The following is an 18,689-nucleotide window of genomic DNA, read 5'->3' on the forward strand; positions in this document are numbered from 1 at the left end:
CCAGCGATTTCCAACCTGTGGGGCGCGCCCCCCTGGGGGGGCGCGGTGGCAGTCCCAAGGGGGGGCGCAAAGTTCTTTCAAAATATTGTTTTTAAATGTGAGTAAGTGTCAAAAACAAATCAGCAAAATACATGCAAGTAATCTACAATTTCGCGCTGCAATTTTGTCAGGACAAATGTAACAGCATGAATATACATACTATACTTTTGGTGCATTCAAAATATTTCGTTTTTGCGTTTGTAGCCGAGTGAGCTGTAGGCCTATAAACAAAAGATAAGCACTCGGATCATATCGAATATTCACGATGCTTACTCGAGACTAACTTAAGTAAATAAACAAAAGCATCCTTTTATATTCTGTTATCTATAAATCGAATTCATTAGTTGTCCTGGAGATACACGCGTTAGAAAAAATCATTTTTAAATTTTATTGAGTTGAAATTTATAACTTTAGTTTTAGCACATTATTAGCCAGGATTATTGTGAAAGTAGTGAAAAAGTGATTTTCTTTGATTTGTTATAAAAAACCGTTTGTAATGGATAAATACGTGACTGGGTATGAAAAGAAAATTTATGAAGCAGAAGAAGATGGTGTGAAAATAATGGAATTGTTTCTTCACAAATAGTAAAACTAAATAGTGAAATATTATATCATTTGTTTTTATTAATTTAAAATTATTTTTTCTTATAATCAATAGTTATGTTTGTATGTATATGTTTGTATGTATACTTTTGTATGTATATTTTGTATGTTTATTTTTTGTAATATACATATATTGTGCATTATGTGGATTGTGCAAGATTGAATAAATCATAATTTCAATTAAGTATATTTAAATTAAATTGTTAAAAAAATTAGGGGGGGGCGCAATATTTTTTTCTTTCAAAAGGGGGGCGCAAGGAAAAAAAGGTTGGAAACCGCTGAATTAAGCTTACATGCATATACTAAATGATTCAGAATGACTTGAAGCGTCGAGAAAACATAAAATTAAAGATCCGTATTTTTTCTTATTGTTAGTTTTATATAATTCTTTCATCAATTTTCATGTTTAGACGCAACAAATGCAAAAGTTCATATCTTGCAAACATTTTTTTCTAAAACTAATATATAAGAGTACCGATTGAAAAATATTCTTCTTGGACGTTTCAGATTACATTACTAACTTTCCGAATGAGAAGTTTTTGTCTCCAGAAAATCGGTCTTGCTAATGATAAATAATAAAATCATCACATAGAGATAAGGACAACCGTTTGGGTTGTCTTCTGATAAAGTGAAGCATTTTAGTAAATAAATAAAATTACAACAGATTATAAGACCCAAAAGTTCTGATCGCTATTTTTCTGAGTAATAATAAGGATCCGTCCATTAATCACGTGATCCATTTCTAATGATTTTTTTAACCTCTCCACCTCTACCTCCAAACATCATGTATATTTTTAGTATCTGGAAAAAAGTTGGATAAATTCTGTTAAAAAATAAGTACTCGTCATACCTTATTAGCCCCCCCTTCTCCTCAGGTGATATCTCGTAATTTTTTGTGAAACCCCCCTTCCCGTTTAAGCCACACGTGATTGGCGCTCCATAATGCGCAAATGCAAGCAGGTCATCAAATCTGTTTATATAATAAAGAAATGTATGAAAAAATCTACAATACAATTACAATCTTTAAAACTGATATGATTATAATTTTCGCGCGTTTATAATTATCTTTGTGTGCAAACTCCTGGAAGCTCCTCCTCCAAATAAAACTGGTGACTTTGGGATTGATCAAATGGAGTGGGAGATAATCAGTTGTTTAAAAATAAAAGTGGACTGTGTTCTAGTACCAACAATTTTTATTTATCATAAGTCAGTGGTACTAAACGTTAGTTAAGTGAACGAACGCTAGTTTTGGATGAAAATGTATATTATTTTACTTTTGTCTACAAAACCAAGGTAATTAAAATTTTTATAAATTAATATGTGAAAATTTATAAGTTTATCTTCGCCATAAAATCCCTCAAAGTGTAGGATCAATAAAATGTAGTAATATCAAATATGTAGCGCAATTTTCAAGTTGGCGCTTTTTAATCTTTATGCTGTCTTTACATATTTCTAGTTTTGGCTACAATAATTGATTTTGTTTTTTTCCTCGTTTTTTATTATTATTCAAATGATATTTGAGTGAATAATTAGTATTTATTACAAATCAGTGTAACATTTAAAGTCAACGCTAGAAAATTGTGTCTTAATTTACTTTTGTTTACAAAACCAAGGTAATAAATATTTTTATAAATTAATATTTATAACAGGTGTGAACACTCAGAATTTTACTTTGTAAGAATTGTGAATTGCAGTAAAACTAATGATATGTAGCAATACTAAATATTCAACATAATTTTCAAGTTACAACTAGAAATATCTTTTAAAAAAATTACCTGTGTACTTTTTCACATATTTTTACTTTTGGCTACACCATCGATCTTGTGTTTTTTTTGTTTTTTATTATTATTTTCCAAATTATTTAAAAAAACATTTCATTTTATTACGTAACATTATATTAACGTTGTTGCGTTTTAAAAAAAATGTTGACAGTGTACGAGTACCAATAATTTTTACTTATTACAAGTGCATTATTTTACTTTTCCATAAAACCAATGTAATAAACATTTTTGTAAATTAATATGTGAAAATTTATAACTTTATCTTAATCATGAATTTCATCAAACAGCAAAAGCAATAAAATGTAGCTACATGCTCAATCAAATAAAAGCACGTAATTTTCAAGTTTGATTTTTTTCACGTATTTTTAACTACAATCACTGACTTGGTTTTTACTCGATCTTTTTATTTTTATACAATTGATGTTAAAAAAAAAAGATATTATATTTTATTGTGGCATTATACTCATTTTTTAGTATTTGAAAATATACGAGGATAGTGTTTCAGTACTATTACAAGTTAGTGTATAGTGATCGTTAGTAAAAATATCTATATTAATAAAACATTTTTATAAATTAATATAATTAATAGATGTGAATATTTAGAAGTTTATTTGTAAGATTGTGAGTTGCATCAGATAGTAAAGTTAGTGATATTTAGCAATACCAATTATGTAACATGAATTTCAAGTTTGAACTTTAAAGTTAATTAAAATTAAAATTTAAAGCTTTTTTTATCTCAGATGAAAATTCTTTACAAATTTGAACTGTTTGCTACATTTATTGATTTTCTGTTTTTTTTCGTTCTTTATATTTTTATACAAGAGATCTTAAAAAACCGACATTTTATTTTATTGTTTTTAATACTGAGTTTTGTGAAATGTTTTTTTGAGAGCCAATTTCGTTATAAATATTTTATTGTGAGTTTATATATTAGGCCTTTTTTATCTTTGAAGAGAACAAGGTATTATTATTTTGTGATGCGATACGTTTGATACATTTATCTACCATTTTGCTTTTTATTTGCCGGCGCCAAGTTATCATTTATCGTATCACTTAACATTTTTATTCATTACTTCAAAATATTTTTGTCTAAGTTGATATTACCTCATGGCAAAGAAAGATTATTCACATAGCAACAACTATATATCAAATACAGTGAAAATCAATTAAAAATATATTCTTTTTAATAATATATACTCAAAAATTACATTTTTACCCTATTTGGGTTTTATCCCCATAGAAACAAATATGTAGCAAATATAGTAAAAATCAATTAAAAAGATATACTTTTTAATAACATATACTAAAAATTTTATTTTTATCATTTAAACAAGGTAGCTTAAATTAAACCAATTGTTGTATCAAATATTACACACAATATGTAGAAGAAATATTTATTCAGAATATTATTTGATCATCATAATTAATCCGTTTATTTTTCTTCTTTTTTCCCTTTATTATTATTTGATTATGATTTTTCTTCCTTTTTTTCCAATGTTATCTATACTAGTATAGGACTACCAAACATTAATTACAGAATAGTAGTATTTTTTTCTCATTTTAATAATTCGTGGCAATGCATTATTTATTTATTTATTATATTTATATGCCAATCGGCTTTATACAGTAATATAATATAGTTTTCTAATTCATAACTTGTTAATAACATTATGTTATTTAGAATCATGTATAAAATTTATTGATAATATTACTATAACAATGAATATGATTGATCCATATATTTAGATTTGTGATTATGTATTTTACAAACCAAATTAATAATATAGATAATTATCTATTTGAGTACTATTGTCACTTATAACAGTTAATACTTGTAAACGTTTTTTGTTCGGAAGCATCTAGAAATTATAATGATTTTAAAATGAAGATAACGTAAAATCAAGTGATCAAAGTTCAATAAAAACTTTAAATTTTATGGCGTATTATTATTTTTAAAGTTGTAATTGAAAAATTTTTTAAATTTATTTTTGTTTCGGCGTGGCAAATATTTATATTTTCTATTATTTTCGCCAATTGTCGATATAATTAATGTGGCCATAATTCCTGATTTGGGGGAACAGTTCCGGATTTACACCTTGTATTTAGGGTGTTTCTAAAAGCAATATTTGTCCAGGATTTAGATTTTTTGTCCTGTTTTTTCAGGAATTAATAGATAAATTAACAAAAATTATGAAAACAAACGAATAAGTGTTAATTTCTTCAAGTTAATTTTAAAGAAAATTAAATAGAATTTTATATAATGTTAGAAAGCGAAAAAAACATATGGATTAAAAAATATAAGATGTACTATCATTGATAAATATCATATAAAAAAGTATTACATTTAATCCGGCATTCTGATTAAAAATAATTGATTTATATAAAAAACTGGTTTTTATTGTATTCTTTAATGTGTTAATTTAAAGCTTTCCGACTCGTGTTATCATAACATAAATTTGCTATCTCGGTTTTGACTTAAAAAAATGGTCACCTTAGATACAATGCATCTTTAAAAAATTCAAGCAAATGATATGTTTTATTAGAGTTAATTGAAGGTACAAATGCTAACAATTTGAAAAATATAATAAAAGTTTAATTTATAAAGCAAATGTAAATTCTAGAATAGTTTCAATTCAATTGAACACAATTACATGGTTCTATAATTTGTGTACTTCCTAATAATTGCAACTTTTTGAGAATAAATAACTAATAAAATAATTTAAAAATATTTTGTATGGACTGGATTGATTTTTTAACATGTCTAGATTTTATTTTTTATTTGTTTTGACGCAGTTAAGGTTAGTGCTCTATTGCACAAGATATCGACATCTCTCAACATGAAATTATTTTGATCAGGAAATTCCAAATAAAAGTGAGGACTAGAAGCGGATTAAAAATGTGTTTAATTGTGTGTTTTTGAGACCTGTACATCATGTATTGGTTTTGAAGTCATATTCATGTTCCTATTTACCTAATTATATAAATTGACTGTATAATTGAGTGTTTTGTTTGGCTCTTTAAGATTGTGGAAGTTACGGTATCAGGTAGACAATCATAATTAGTTTATAAACATAATTGAAGAGAGTTTTGGAACTTTTTTTTATTGAGCCTTTTTTTGTTTCCTTCTATATATTACAGAATTGTATGTTTCTTCTATCAATTTGTTACATTACTTGCAAAATATTCATCTTACTTGATAGTAGTGCTTGTTGTATCATAATGATATAGTCGTTGAACTTCATTGATAAGAATTAATTCCAAGCGCGCATATCATATGTTGTAGATGTAGGTCAGTGTTATCAAGGTTGAAATTATTATCCAAATTATAATTCTAATTTTTTTAACAGTAATCAGAACTTGGCAGCTCTATGAACTGTTTTGTTGAAACTTCTTCTTTACGCCTTGTTTTACAAGGCAACCCAACGGTTGGCATTCAGATTTATTCAACACTGAACATGTATCTTTTAATTTAATGTGCAATTCTCGGAAAGGGCTATTTTTACTTGTAAATATATTTACTATCTATATTTTAAGTATGTATATATGCTGTAATTGAAAATGAAAATAAGGTGCTACTACCTAATATCAGGTTGTACGCAAGGGGCAATCGAACTCAGGCTTGTGAGTTTTACTTTTTCATTTAATATGATATGTTCATTATGTATTTAAAAAATCATAATTTGCGCACATAAAAACTCCAAGCTTCACTTTTATCCTTTCAAAGAATGCTTTAATCGTATACGATTCGCAATACCAGGAAGAAAATATGATAAAGTGATTATTGGTGTTAAATAAATGAAATTTAAAATTCATTTTTCGAAAATTCACATTTGGAAATTGTGAAATATATTGCACATTGTGGGTACTCTTTGCAATTATTCAATAACAGTACTCATTGAAAATTATCTTAAATATAATAAAATATAAATGTGAAATGTGACAAAACATCTCAACCAAGCTCCAATAATTTTTGCCGAATGGCCAATTTGATGTCAATAATGTATTAAATCAATAATCACAGTTTTGATTTGCCAATTCAGGCAGCCTTTTTAACTGCATTGTTTAATTTCGTTAGTTGTTCAATGTAGATATCAGAATTGATCATTAGGATTATAATAACTGTTCAAAGTAGACAATTCCTTTTTAATCAACTTCAATTGGACGACCAGGGCGTTTTCCATCTTTGTATGAACAATAACTAGAACGAAATTTGGAAAACCAATTTTGACACGGCTCATAACTTTTCATCAGTTTTATATGCCTTTTACCTCTGCTGAAAATTAAAAAGCAAATGACAAAAATTTTGGACTTGATTTCCCATAAGGTACATTTATGGGTCGACTCTTTTGTGAAATAGACTAATGTTATCGCAGGGATATGTTATATTCAAGTTTTCATACGAAATGTTACTAAATACTGTCAAAATGCCATGAATTTGCTGTGCTGTCAGGCTTTTTACACATAAACTGCAACTTCACTTATATGTTATTAAGCCATATCTCAAAGTTCCAGTTATGATAACATTGCTTTTTGACATGCGTTTTCTAAGTTAGATTATCTATACAAAACGCCTGACTGCACAGCAACCACATAGATTTTGACAGTTTTTAGTACCATTTTATATGAATACTGCTACATAGCACCGCTTTGCCATAACATTGGTCTATCTTATAAACCGATTCTGCCATAACAGACAAATGTTATGCAAGGCAAACTTCCCATGCTAAATTTGACAAAATACATATGGTTGGTGTGCAGTCAGGCGTTTTTCTCAGGTTGTCAGATAGAAAATCTACCCTAGAAACCGCACAAATGCCGAAGAACGATCTTAGATAACAGGGTCTTTCTGACCCAGTTTTATAACATACGAGTGACGTTGGAGTTCATGTGTAAAACGCCTGAATGCACAGCAAATACATGACATTTTGACAGTATTCAGTATTTTTTTAAATTTTATTTTAATTACAATCTGTCACACATTCAGTAATTGTTTTGACTTCTCTTACGTATTATATGAATCTTGAAATGATGGCAACCCAGTAGTTGTCCAGTCCAGTTATGACTAATTATCTACACTCGAAGTATTTGCTGACATTTTTTTATTATATGTATATGCAACTATAACCACGAGAGGCGATTTCCACTTGAGGCTATATTTGAGATCTATAACCTCAAGTGGAAATTTGACATCAAAGTTGCCTGATGTCAGGATCGGCGGTAGCGGGAATCGAACCAGCGAACCTTGGATTAGTTGGTACTAGCGCACGTTCTAACCTATATCGCCACCGCTGGCCCTTGTATTCAGTATGATTCAGTAGCATAATGTATGGAAGTTGGAGCGTAACATGGTCTTGCCATAACATTAGTCTGTTATGCGGCAGAATCGACCAATTAGTTTAGACCAGCATAACTAAAAATTCATTTCCAACCATTTAATCTGAAACTAGCCAATAATTAGTATGCCAAGTCCGTACAATCATTCTACATGATCATCAGATTGTGTTTAACAATACACGTGTTTGTTCGTACGATGTTAAGCAGATGGAAGAAAGTAAAATGAAGCTATGAAGGCGGTTGCATCAGTTTTTTTATTCTTATTATGATTATGATCAAGTACGCATATAAATATTATATGTGTATTTTCGTGTAATATTATGTCACCTTCGAATTAAAACAGCAATATATCTGTTCAGTATCATTAAACGCGTATATATAACTCGTACCTATTCGCGTTAGGTTTTCCCTTTGGCTCAGAGCCAAGTGCAATCGCTGTGGTGTCATCGTTTATATTATTACGGTCTCAGTAAAGTGCATAAAAATTGTAACAAAAAAGTAAAGAACGATGGAAAAGATTTAAACTGTATATTTAACATGTGTATTGCATTAAATCGTGTGTACTTTGACGTTTGTGGTCTTTTGCGTAGAAGTCTAAATGGAGACTATGCCAACGAGTCGTCTTATTGCTGTTGACTCTTAACAGATTTATTATGTTCACAAATTATACAATTATCTTACGACTTTTAAAACATACTTGTTATTAGTATTGTATCGTTGTCAAATGCTGATCATGCTTTATGACTGCATAATGAGATACAGTTATCGATATTAAGAATTTGAATTTACTAATATCACTATTAGCTACAGAGTCAAAAAATATTTCTCTTCCTTGACGTAGATAACATAAGTCCTGAACCAATTTTTAACTTCCCGTAGGGTAAATTATACTAATCGCAAAAAAATCGAAAATTAAATCTTTGAAATCTTTGCGTTTCAAAGTTTCTGAACATTTTGGAATACTTTAGAAAAAATGTATGTGTATGTTTTGTGAACACGGGTCAATCGATTTGAATAATTCAAAAAACATTCGATTCGTATTGGCGGAGGGACGTGCTGATTAGTTTTTCGTAAAGACTGATCCATCCGATAAGAAGATGCGGGGGAAAAAATGATGATTTTTTTGGGAAAGCATGTGCAGCGTTATCGCAGATCCAACGGAAAAAAATGCTATTTGGCGGTCAAAAATGATCATTAGACATGCACATTATATTATTAGATACCTTATAGAGATTTTAATAATAAGAACGAATTTTGATTACATTTCTATGGGTTCAGAACCAATGGATAAACGTTAGACTGCGACACGGCGCTTACGCGCTTTGATATCATCTGTTCGCAACTAACCATAGATAAACAAGTACATATATAGGATAAGCAGCTAACACATGCGATTCAAAAATTTCAAAACTCGAAAATCTGATTTTTTCTAATTAAAAGAATTTTTTTCAAAAAATGTAATTTTCGATACGGAAAGTTCCGATACGGAATAATAAAATTATCAAGTATTTTACCATTTTACAATCCTGCATAAATGCGCAAATTTCTGATGAAGCTTTCCAACATACTTTAGTACATTTTTTTATAAAAGAGGGCCTCTGAAAGTCGATCCATTTTAAATAATTTATAGTCATAGTTCAACAAAAAGTCTTAATTTTGGAAAACTTAGGGAAATTGTGTTATGATCACGGTTAGGGTTCCAAAGATTATATGAATAAAATTAATCAAAATCAACCACAATACCTGAAAACTAAATTCACCAAAGCTCTAGGTTGCATTAAAAGCTCATAATTTCCAAACAACTTGAGATAATTTTTTCAATACTAATTTTAACCTTCAATACTATCTTACCGTTTTGGTTTGACGTTAAGTTCTGGGACACCCTGTATGGATTCATTATAGCTTTTAATAATGGGCCGCGCTTTCAGGACATGCACCGTATATGATCTAAGCTAGTGTTTGTGCACTATAATTAATGCAATTATAGATACTTGAATTATATAAATTGAAAATCAGATTTATTAGTTTTAAGTGAAAAGAGAAGACTTTATTTGCGATTAAACAGTTGAAAATTTTCCCATTATTTTAAAACTTACCAAAACTTAACTCATTCGCAGACGTGAATGCTATAGCATTCATTTTCATTGTGATGCTGAATGACTTGAATGCTATAGCATTCATTTTCATTGTGATGCTGATGATGAATGACTTGAATGCCAATTATTTTGAATTTAAAACCGAACGCTTTCAAACATTATTGGCATATGAGAAGTATTAATAAAAATTAATTCATTTTGTAAGTTTTGTAAGTGAAATGTAAGTCAAAATGCTCTTACATATAGTTTTCGGTTTACAATTTTTACATAAAAGCAATCAAATATGGCGCCTTGGAAACTTTCAGAAATTCTGTCAAGAAAAATTTTTCTAACATTTCTGAGAAAAAAATGTTACATTTAATCACAGTCGTTAAATTTATTTAGAAATGGCTAATTCGTTTTATTTTTAAGATTATCTTGAACTAACTCTGAAAAGTTTCTATATCAAGAAATATGCCAAGAAGTAGCTTAACTATATACAACATATTTACAGCAAAAATCAAATAATATTCTACATACCATAAATAAATCATTGGGTCTAGGGCTTTCTACATATATTTGCAAACACTGCACAAAATAACACTTTAAATTAAATAATCCACGTAAACTATTACATTTTATCTTAAACTTTATTTTGATATATAAGTAAAAGTAATAACCTAAATTTCAAGCGTTATGGTAATGTTTTGATGCAACTTCAAGTTGCAACTTCTAGTTGACATTTCTTCAAACAGAACTACCAACTAAAAGAGTTGTAATGTCAAAAAAAGACGTTTGAATAATGTTTGAAGTTTATAGTATAACGTATAAACTTTGTACGTTTTGTAAGTAATATTAGTTTATTAATTTCATTTTGATTTAAAATAGAATTAAAAAAATTGTACTTGCATCGCTGCCTTTTACTTAAGCATTGTATACAACTTCAAGACGATTGTTGACATTTCAAATAAACAGAACTACCAATCAATAGACTCGTAATGTCAAAAATGACGTTTGATAAATATTTAAAGTTTATACGTTTCGTAAATAATATTATTTAATTAATTTAATTTTCTTTAAAATACAAGAAAATATTTAAATCTGCATTATTGTCTTTTACCTATCTGTCTAATCTTAAATAATTCTGAAATCGTATATATTCAATTCCAGATTCAAGTTGAATTAAATTTTGTCAGAATAAATTTTACAGGAAAGGCATACTATGCCACAAAATGCTACAAATAACAATAATTAAATATTTCAATTTGTATGAAAATAGGCCTGATAAAACCACTTGGCAGCTTACAACATTTTTGATATAATCAATAATTTGAGTAAGATATTTCTCACTAAATTAACACGTTAATTGCCATGTCAGTCATATGTGTCTGACGCTAAAAAGCTTTTCATACAGAACCATATATCAGACATATATGTCTTACATTGTCAACTTGGTAAAAGAAAAAAAAGTTTAAATATAGTACCATGTCAGTTATGTCAAAAAAATAGTGTTTTCCAGGAATTTTGGCAAAAAATTATTTTTTCTTTGATACCATAAATTTTTTTGATAATTTTTTAACTAAATTATCTAAGATAGTTACCATGGCTTACATGAAAATTTTTCTGATATCGTGCCGATTAAGATGTTAATGATTTTTTTCTTAATTTTAATTTTATTCTGCAATCTGTATATCTAATTGAAAAGTTGAATTTAGGATGTTAATGATAACAAAAAATAATAAACCATAATATAATAAAATATTATTAAGATTAAATTGTTCATTCTAAGTCATTTGCTTAACCGAACATTAATTTCAAGTATTAGTGCAACCCAACACTAAAACAAAGCTATTGGATTTAGTATAGTATTTCAAAAATAAAAAACTAACAATACACAGCTAACTAAATAAAAAATATGATAACAAGCTAATTTTAAAGAAGAAATACCTATAGTTTGTCATCAGCATAAAAAACTCCAATAAAATATGCTGTTTTATATTATGTATAACGCAAAACAATCTAATTATAAGTATTTCTTGTTGAATTTGTTTGTTATCTTATTGACTTTGTATTAACTTTTTCCAGAAACTTTCAGTTTAATTTAGGCATTCGGGTAGTTGAGTTAATTTACGTTTCTTGATTTATTTATAGCATTTATTGAACTTACAACTCGTATCACAATTAAAAGTTATCCATTACCAAGATGTACAATTATAATTATTATATATTACAGATAAGTTATGTCGTACGACTGCAATTAATGAATGTCGTAGGTCTTTGCTCTGAATAAATTCGTTTATATAATATTATACTGTAATTAATATGTCGCATAATTCATTATTGTAGGTTAAAAGTTGTTGCTAACTGGAGATGATAAGTAATGAAGGATATACGCATTAGTATAAAAGAATTGTTACGTTGCAATACTTTGTGATAATGGATGGTTGAATCGCAAACTTTATCTCTCAAGCTTTTAATTTATATACGCAATTAGTTCGACATATAATTCATTAGTATAGGTTAAAAGTTGTTGCTAGCTGAAAATGAACACAAAGAAAATATGTATTTATATAAGAATAATGTTCATTGCTTTGTGATAATGGTGGTTGAATCGCAAGCGTTATCTCTCAAGCTTTTTATATAGATTCGTCATCGCGATATCGCGATTTATTTCTAGAACATTCGCGATGTCGATTGTAGAAATAATAGGGGAGACTGCGCACGGATACAGTCGCCCTAACAGCTATACTTGAAATAGGATCCAGATGTAGTATGTTTGTTTGAACAAGTTTACTTTATTGCGTTCATTCTACGCTCTACATGATCTGTAGATCGCATTGCTTTCAAAGAGTCAAAAAAAATCCTTTGTTTGATTACTTTTAATAATAACTTTAAATTGAACATTTGTAGTTAATTACCAGCAATTAGTTTTTGCGTATATAATTTAGCTCAAACTTAGTTATAGCAAGTCTGAATTTTCGACTATAGTGATTTTGAGATAGGATCCAAAGGGAGTAAGATGTAGTATGTTTGTTCAAACAAGTTTCCATTATTGCATTCAGTGTCCTACATCAACAAGATCTATAGATCGCTTTTAAAGAGTCAAAAAAAATTATTTGTTTGATTTATATTAATATGATTACTATTAATCGTAAGTTGTAGATTGTAATTAGTAATATATAGTATAGTATATTTTCTATTTATTATAATGTTGTAGTTTTCAAGTTTATTTATAAATGTCATGGTTTCATTGTTTTGTGAAGTCCAATTGTTGGCGTTGTTGATGGCGCGTTTAAGTTCTTGCACAAAGTGTTCAAGGAAGGACAAATATCAATTGCATGGAATTTTTTTTACAGTTGCATTAATTTTTAACTTTTTTCTTATGATAAAGTATCGAAATTACTGGAAAATATCTTGAATTTTTTTTAGAAAACTTGGAAAATGTCTTGAAAATGCTACATTTGACCTTGACCTTCAGCATTGTTCATGATGCATTTACCAGTTACATAAAGTCTAATACTAATTGTGTAGGGTTATTATAAATGTTTTTTATATATTTTGATATTGTGCAAGTGTTTTAACGTAGTAAGATAAGGTATTGAGATTCCTAAGATGTTGGAAATTAAATTTTTAAAAGAAATTCACTTGAATTTTTTAAATCTAAATAAGTCGATGTATTTGTTTGCTTCTGACTCACTTTGTGAACCAATTTAGTTGGTTTCGAGAAAAATCCATATGTATCTTTAGTGTACATTGGAGATTGACATCATTGGGAAGAATCAAGTTAACTTCGGAAAGTTAACCCTTTCCACTCGGATGTCGCCGTTCCGGTGGCAAAATACATATAAATCTCGTAATTCGCGAGTGGAAAGGTTTTTAAGGATTTTTGGACACTTCCGTCCTTTTTGATAATATTTAAAAGTGAAATCTTTATTTTTGAAATAAACAGTTGTGAATTTTATCTAAATAGCTAAATCTGAATTCTTACTTTTAGGCCAGATACACACATTGGGATGTGTGTACATTACACATATTGGGAAGTTTTTACAACTTGCATGACACCACTTACACTTGTTGTTAGACTAGGTGTCCTGGTTGATCTATCTTATTTATTTTCGAAGAAAGTGGATATCGCTGCATATTCATAACGCATTCAATATGTTTATCTTACGATTTTACGAAAAAAACGTAAATAAACATTAATGTGTTAATCATAAAAAACGATAGAGTTATCATCAAACAAATACACAAACCATTTTTTCAATGTTGAGCTTGTTCAGGCTTGCTTTCGTTTTTCTTCCACACGTGCTGCCTTAGGATTATTTCTTGTTTTTATCTGTAATCAAGTGGTTAGTGAGATCGTTCTATTAATTTTATTAGTACTAAGATAAATATTATTTTAATAAAAAGTTAAGGTAAATAATATCTTGAATTGTTATATCGACATAAATAATGTGATAAACGAAAGTGATAATTTATAGGCATACAAATTTTAAAGACATATATATTTATATATTTCATTTACATTTTTTTGTCAGGTTAAATTTAGTCTAGTCAGGTTAAATTTAGACTTTTTAGTTTAATCTGGTTGTTTATCCTGAGATTGTCTTTTTAACAAAATGATGTAATTATTGTTATCTCATTTGCAGTTGTGCAATTACATACTGTAAAATATTTATAACTTATTTGTATAAGTTTTAGTGAAGCTTTATAAGTAACTCGGAAACTGTTATATTGGAAAGTTAATAAAAGATCAATTATTTTTTATTTACTTTTTTATATTAATTAAGTGTTCAAAATTGTTTGTTATTTTTTCATCAAGTAGAAGAAAATTATATATTACCTCACAAAATTTCATAATTATAATTTATTAGCCATCAAATAGAACTATGTCCAAACATAATTAAATCCGGTACAATTCACAACCCATCTACAACCATTGAGAATCGGTATATATATATATATAAATTCACCATTTATTTGCTAAATGAATTATATAAATGTACTTGCAAAGCATGAGTTTTACCATTAGATTCACCCATCTAATAATTATTCTAAGATTATTCTGATTCTAGCCTAAGATCATATTAGTAAAAATAATATCAAGTCATATATAGCCATATATAATAATAATATAAAAAATATTATTAAATTATACTTTTTTTTCCTTTCAGATTCACCATAATGAAAGAACCAAAAAGATTAACAATGCCTCTGATACTATTCTGCTTAATGACTGTAGTTTCCAGTTTAGCCTTAAAACAATGCCAATCAAATAGTGATTGTTTAGGAAATGAGTACTGCTACCGAAATGAATTTTGTACCCCATGCTTGGACTGTTCCCAATATGGACAAAGTAATCCACCAGGATGTGCCAAAGATCCAAAAGATTGTGGAGAGTGCTTACCGGGGTAAAAATAATTATATTAATATTTTTAAAATATAATAGATAATTTTTTGTAATGTAAGAAGTGCATTCTATCCACTAATCAAACAACCACTAATCTAACATCAATCACTTTCAATTTATGGATTCGTTAATGTTAAATTCATATATGTATCTTTCACCTGGAATTACAAAGTTTTTTTTGTCTTTGCAATGCTTTCATTGTATTCGTTCAAAAATATTTTATATTACAGTATTATTCACTTTGATATTCAATTACGCACATTTGATTTTTTAATTTCAAATAGAGTCCCAAAAAATATTATGTATCATTTAAAGATTTTTTTTAAATAATTATTGAATTTTCAGATTCCAAAACGACCCTCAGAATCAATTTAATACTGGGAGAAAAAGATGCGTGGAAAATGATTTAGGTAAGGAAAAAAATTATAATTATATTACATTAATTAATTAACTAGTTGTAAGTGGTATTTTTTCTTGATCGACTTAATCGGTAAGAATTGAAAATTAGCTATTTAGATTAAATTTTCAACTGTTTATTGCGAAAAAAAGCTTCAGATTTTCACCAAAAACTAATCAACGCAATTGATTTTTTAAAAATTATAATTATATTAATTAATTAACTAGTTGTAAGTAGCATTTTTTCTTGATCGACTTAATCGGCAAGAATTGAAAATTAGCTATTTAGATTAAATTTTCAACTGTTTATTGCGAAAAAAAAAGTTTCAAATATTTACCAAAAACTAATCAACGCAATTGATTTTTCCAATTTCCAATTGATATCTTCCAAACAAGCTTATAATATTAAACACATTTCATTCTGTTTGTGTACTTTAGAACTCAGAATGAAATAAACATAGCATTTTTGCAAACTTTGATGTCTTTTATAATTCAAACACTTTTCGTAAGATTCTTATAATATTTGAGTACGTTAATTTACACCATGAACTATATTCCATACCATCTCTATATCATCATACAAATTTTCGTCAAAAACATTAAAAAAAACAAGACTTAATTTCGAAGAAAAGCCTGGCCAATCTTTACCAAAAGCTACTAATCAGTACGATGTCCAACTAATATCTTTCTGAATTTTCAAAATCGGTTCAGGATTTTTTTGCTAAAGCATTGATAAAAAAATTGCAATTATCTGCTAAATCTAAAAAAACGGCTTGGCTGATCTTTATCAAATTTCACCAAATGCAACACCCTTTTAACTTCTTGAAATCGGTTTACCCGTTTTTTAAGATATTTAAAAAAAAAAAAAAATTATAATCATTTAAAATTTCATTGCAAATGAAAACCATGGACTATATGTGTTGATGCAATTATATAGATACATAAACCAACTAATCAGCGTTTTATTTTTTTGCAAGCTAACCAAAACAAAATGGTAAACAAAATAAAATATTGCATGAAGCATGGTATGGTCGGACTAATTTTTCACTAAAACAATTATTCTGTTTTCAGGCCACGACACATCAACCGACTCTAACAAAGATACTCCAAAACAAGATATTTCGAATCACACACTTTTGATAATCATTTTCTCTGTAGTTGGTGTTATTTTGGTTTTTGCAATTATTGGTTGTTTCGTCGTAAAGTATCGTGTTGCGAGGAAGATAAACGAAATTACTGCAATTCCTGAGAAGACAAACGGAATGAATGATCCAAGTGCTCCGATGATGGCGCCTGAGCATGCAATTAACCATGCTTATTCTCAAAGTGGATCATACTGTAAGTTGAATATACATATATTAATAATATATGTTTTAATTGACAGTATTTAATTTAAATCTAATTGTACCTTTTGAAAATGAGTTTTTCAAGTAGGTTTTTGCCAAGAATTATAATTATGGCAATTACTAGAGGATATACGAACAATATGGTATATATGGACAAAATGACACAGTATTTAAAAATTGGCTAGTTTTAGTAACATTTTCGCGATTATATAACACGAAGAAAGCCATAATCACACTCCAGTCAGATGTTGAGCGTCATTGTCACAATCTTGTTTATTTTAATGGTGGTTTTGTCATGTTTTTTGGAGACTCATTGATTACACTGGACGACACAAAATTTTTTTTCTGAGATGTTATGATGGTTTTAAGTAATTCGAGGGCTCTGATTACGAAAACAGTGGCAGAAATTTGCTAACAGCTCTAGTTTTTCTGATATGCCAATATCCTAGTTTTACCCCAAATTAGAATAAAAAATACTACATATTAGATTTTATGCTTTTAAAAGTCTTTTTATATGATTTTCAATTGATAAGCTCCAACAATTTTCGGCCATCATGTGGATGTCTCACCTTCCTTGATATCGCTCCTCCAAAGTCCTGATGTCTTGGTGGATACTCTCGCCCTGCTCTTCGGTAATATCTCCAAAATTTTCCAAAAACCGTTTTGAATTTAAGTGCAGGTGATGAATTCAAATCAAATACATCAAATTCAATTTTTCAAGTTTTTCAATTCAAGTTTTCAATTCTTCCTGTCTTAAACGTTGGTTTCTGCATCCATTACTTGGTAGGCAGGAGATGATGATGTTCTAGGTTGTTCATCATTAGCATGGATAGGGTTGTGTATCTGGTCAGAAGTAGACTTAAATACCTTTGGGGTTGTGGTTTATGATCATTTGCTTCTATTGCCTGCATTTATTTCATTGGTATTTACCACACAAAAGAAACAATCGTCGTGGTAATTCTAAGTTTTTTTCTAAATGGCGGGAGTATTAAAGTTATAGCATTTCTTTTTCTTCTTGACAATAACGTAAACACACTACGCATTTTTTTCACATAGTATGAAGAACCTATGTTTTATCTTTATTGCGCAATTCAGTTTTAAAGTGGTTGAAATTCGTAGACAAAATGAGATAGTACTCATTGGCAAGCACTGCTGGGTAGTGCATTTGAGAAAAAGAAAATTGAAACCTGTAAAAACCCGTTCATTGGCATTTAACTTTTACTCTAACTTCTTGCATTTATGGTAAAGACTATGGGTCCATGAATCTGTAATGAGTAAAAACAATTGAGGCTCATTATAATATAATTCAAAATAACTTTTCCGATTATTTAAGATAATATTGGTTTAGAACTCTCGGTAACTGGTAAATTATGTATGATAGAACATAAATTCGTAATATTTATAAGCTCATTACTATAAGAATCAATTTGTTAGCTTTAAAAAAAACGTATACTTTCTTTTGGTAAATAAATTTTAATTTAATGCAAACAATTGATATAGAATTGAAATAATTCTTTTTTGTTAATATATATTTAAATTTTACAGTTGATGATTCATCTGCACGTGATTCACCTCCTGCATATACACCAGGAATGTTGCTGCTGAGGGTCCACGAATTTCTGATAATTTCCAAGAAGCTGTCCCTTATAGACCTCCGAATTATATTACGTAAGTATTAGATCAATAGAGTTTTATATTTAAAATA

The 18,689-nt window shown here is 28.3% G+C and overlaps 1 protein-coding gene across 1 annotated transcript in view; it reads left to right on the forward strand.

The window, feature by feature from the left end:
• Positions 1-14,451: 14,451 nt before the first annotated feature.
• The window catches only part of LOC113388227, a 44,296-nt gene continuing 40,058 nt past the window's right edge, over positions 14,452-18,689 (forward strand). Inside the window, exons 1-5 of the mRNA XM_026625625.1 lie at positions 14,452-14,456; positions 15,007-15,243; positions 15,588-15,652; positions 16,710-16,976; positions 18,530-18,652. Coding sequence (XP_026481410.1) covers positions 14,452-14,456; positions 15,007-15,243; positions 15,588-15,652; positions 16,710-16,976; positions 18,530-18,652 — 697 coding nt within the window. The remainder of the gene's footprint in view (positions 14,457-15,006; positions 15,244-15,587; positions 15,653-16,709; positions 16,977-18,529; positions 18,653-18,689) is intronic.

The sequence above is a fragment of the Ctenocephalides felis genome, unplaced genomic scaffold (assembly GCF_003426905.1).
Source record: "Ctenocephalides felis isolate EL2017-DRISC unplaced genomic scaffold, ASM342690v1 CF-g0.4_SCAFFOLD_03572, whole genome shotgun sequence".
Taxonomy (NCBI): domain Eukaryota; kingdom Metazoa; phylum Arthropoda; class Insecta; order Siphonaptera; family Pulicidae; genus Ctenocephalides; species Ctenocephalides felis.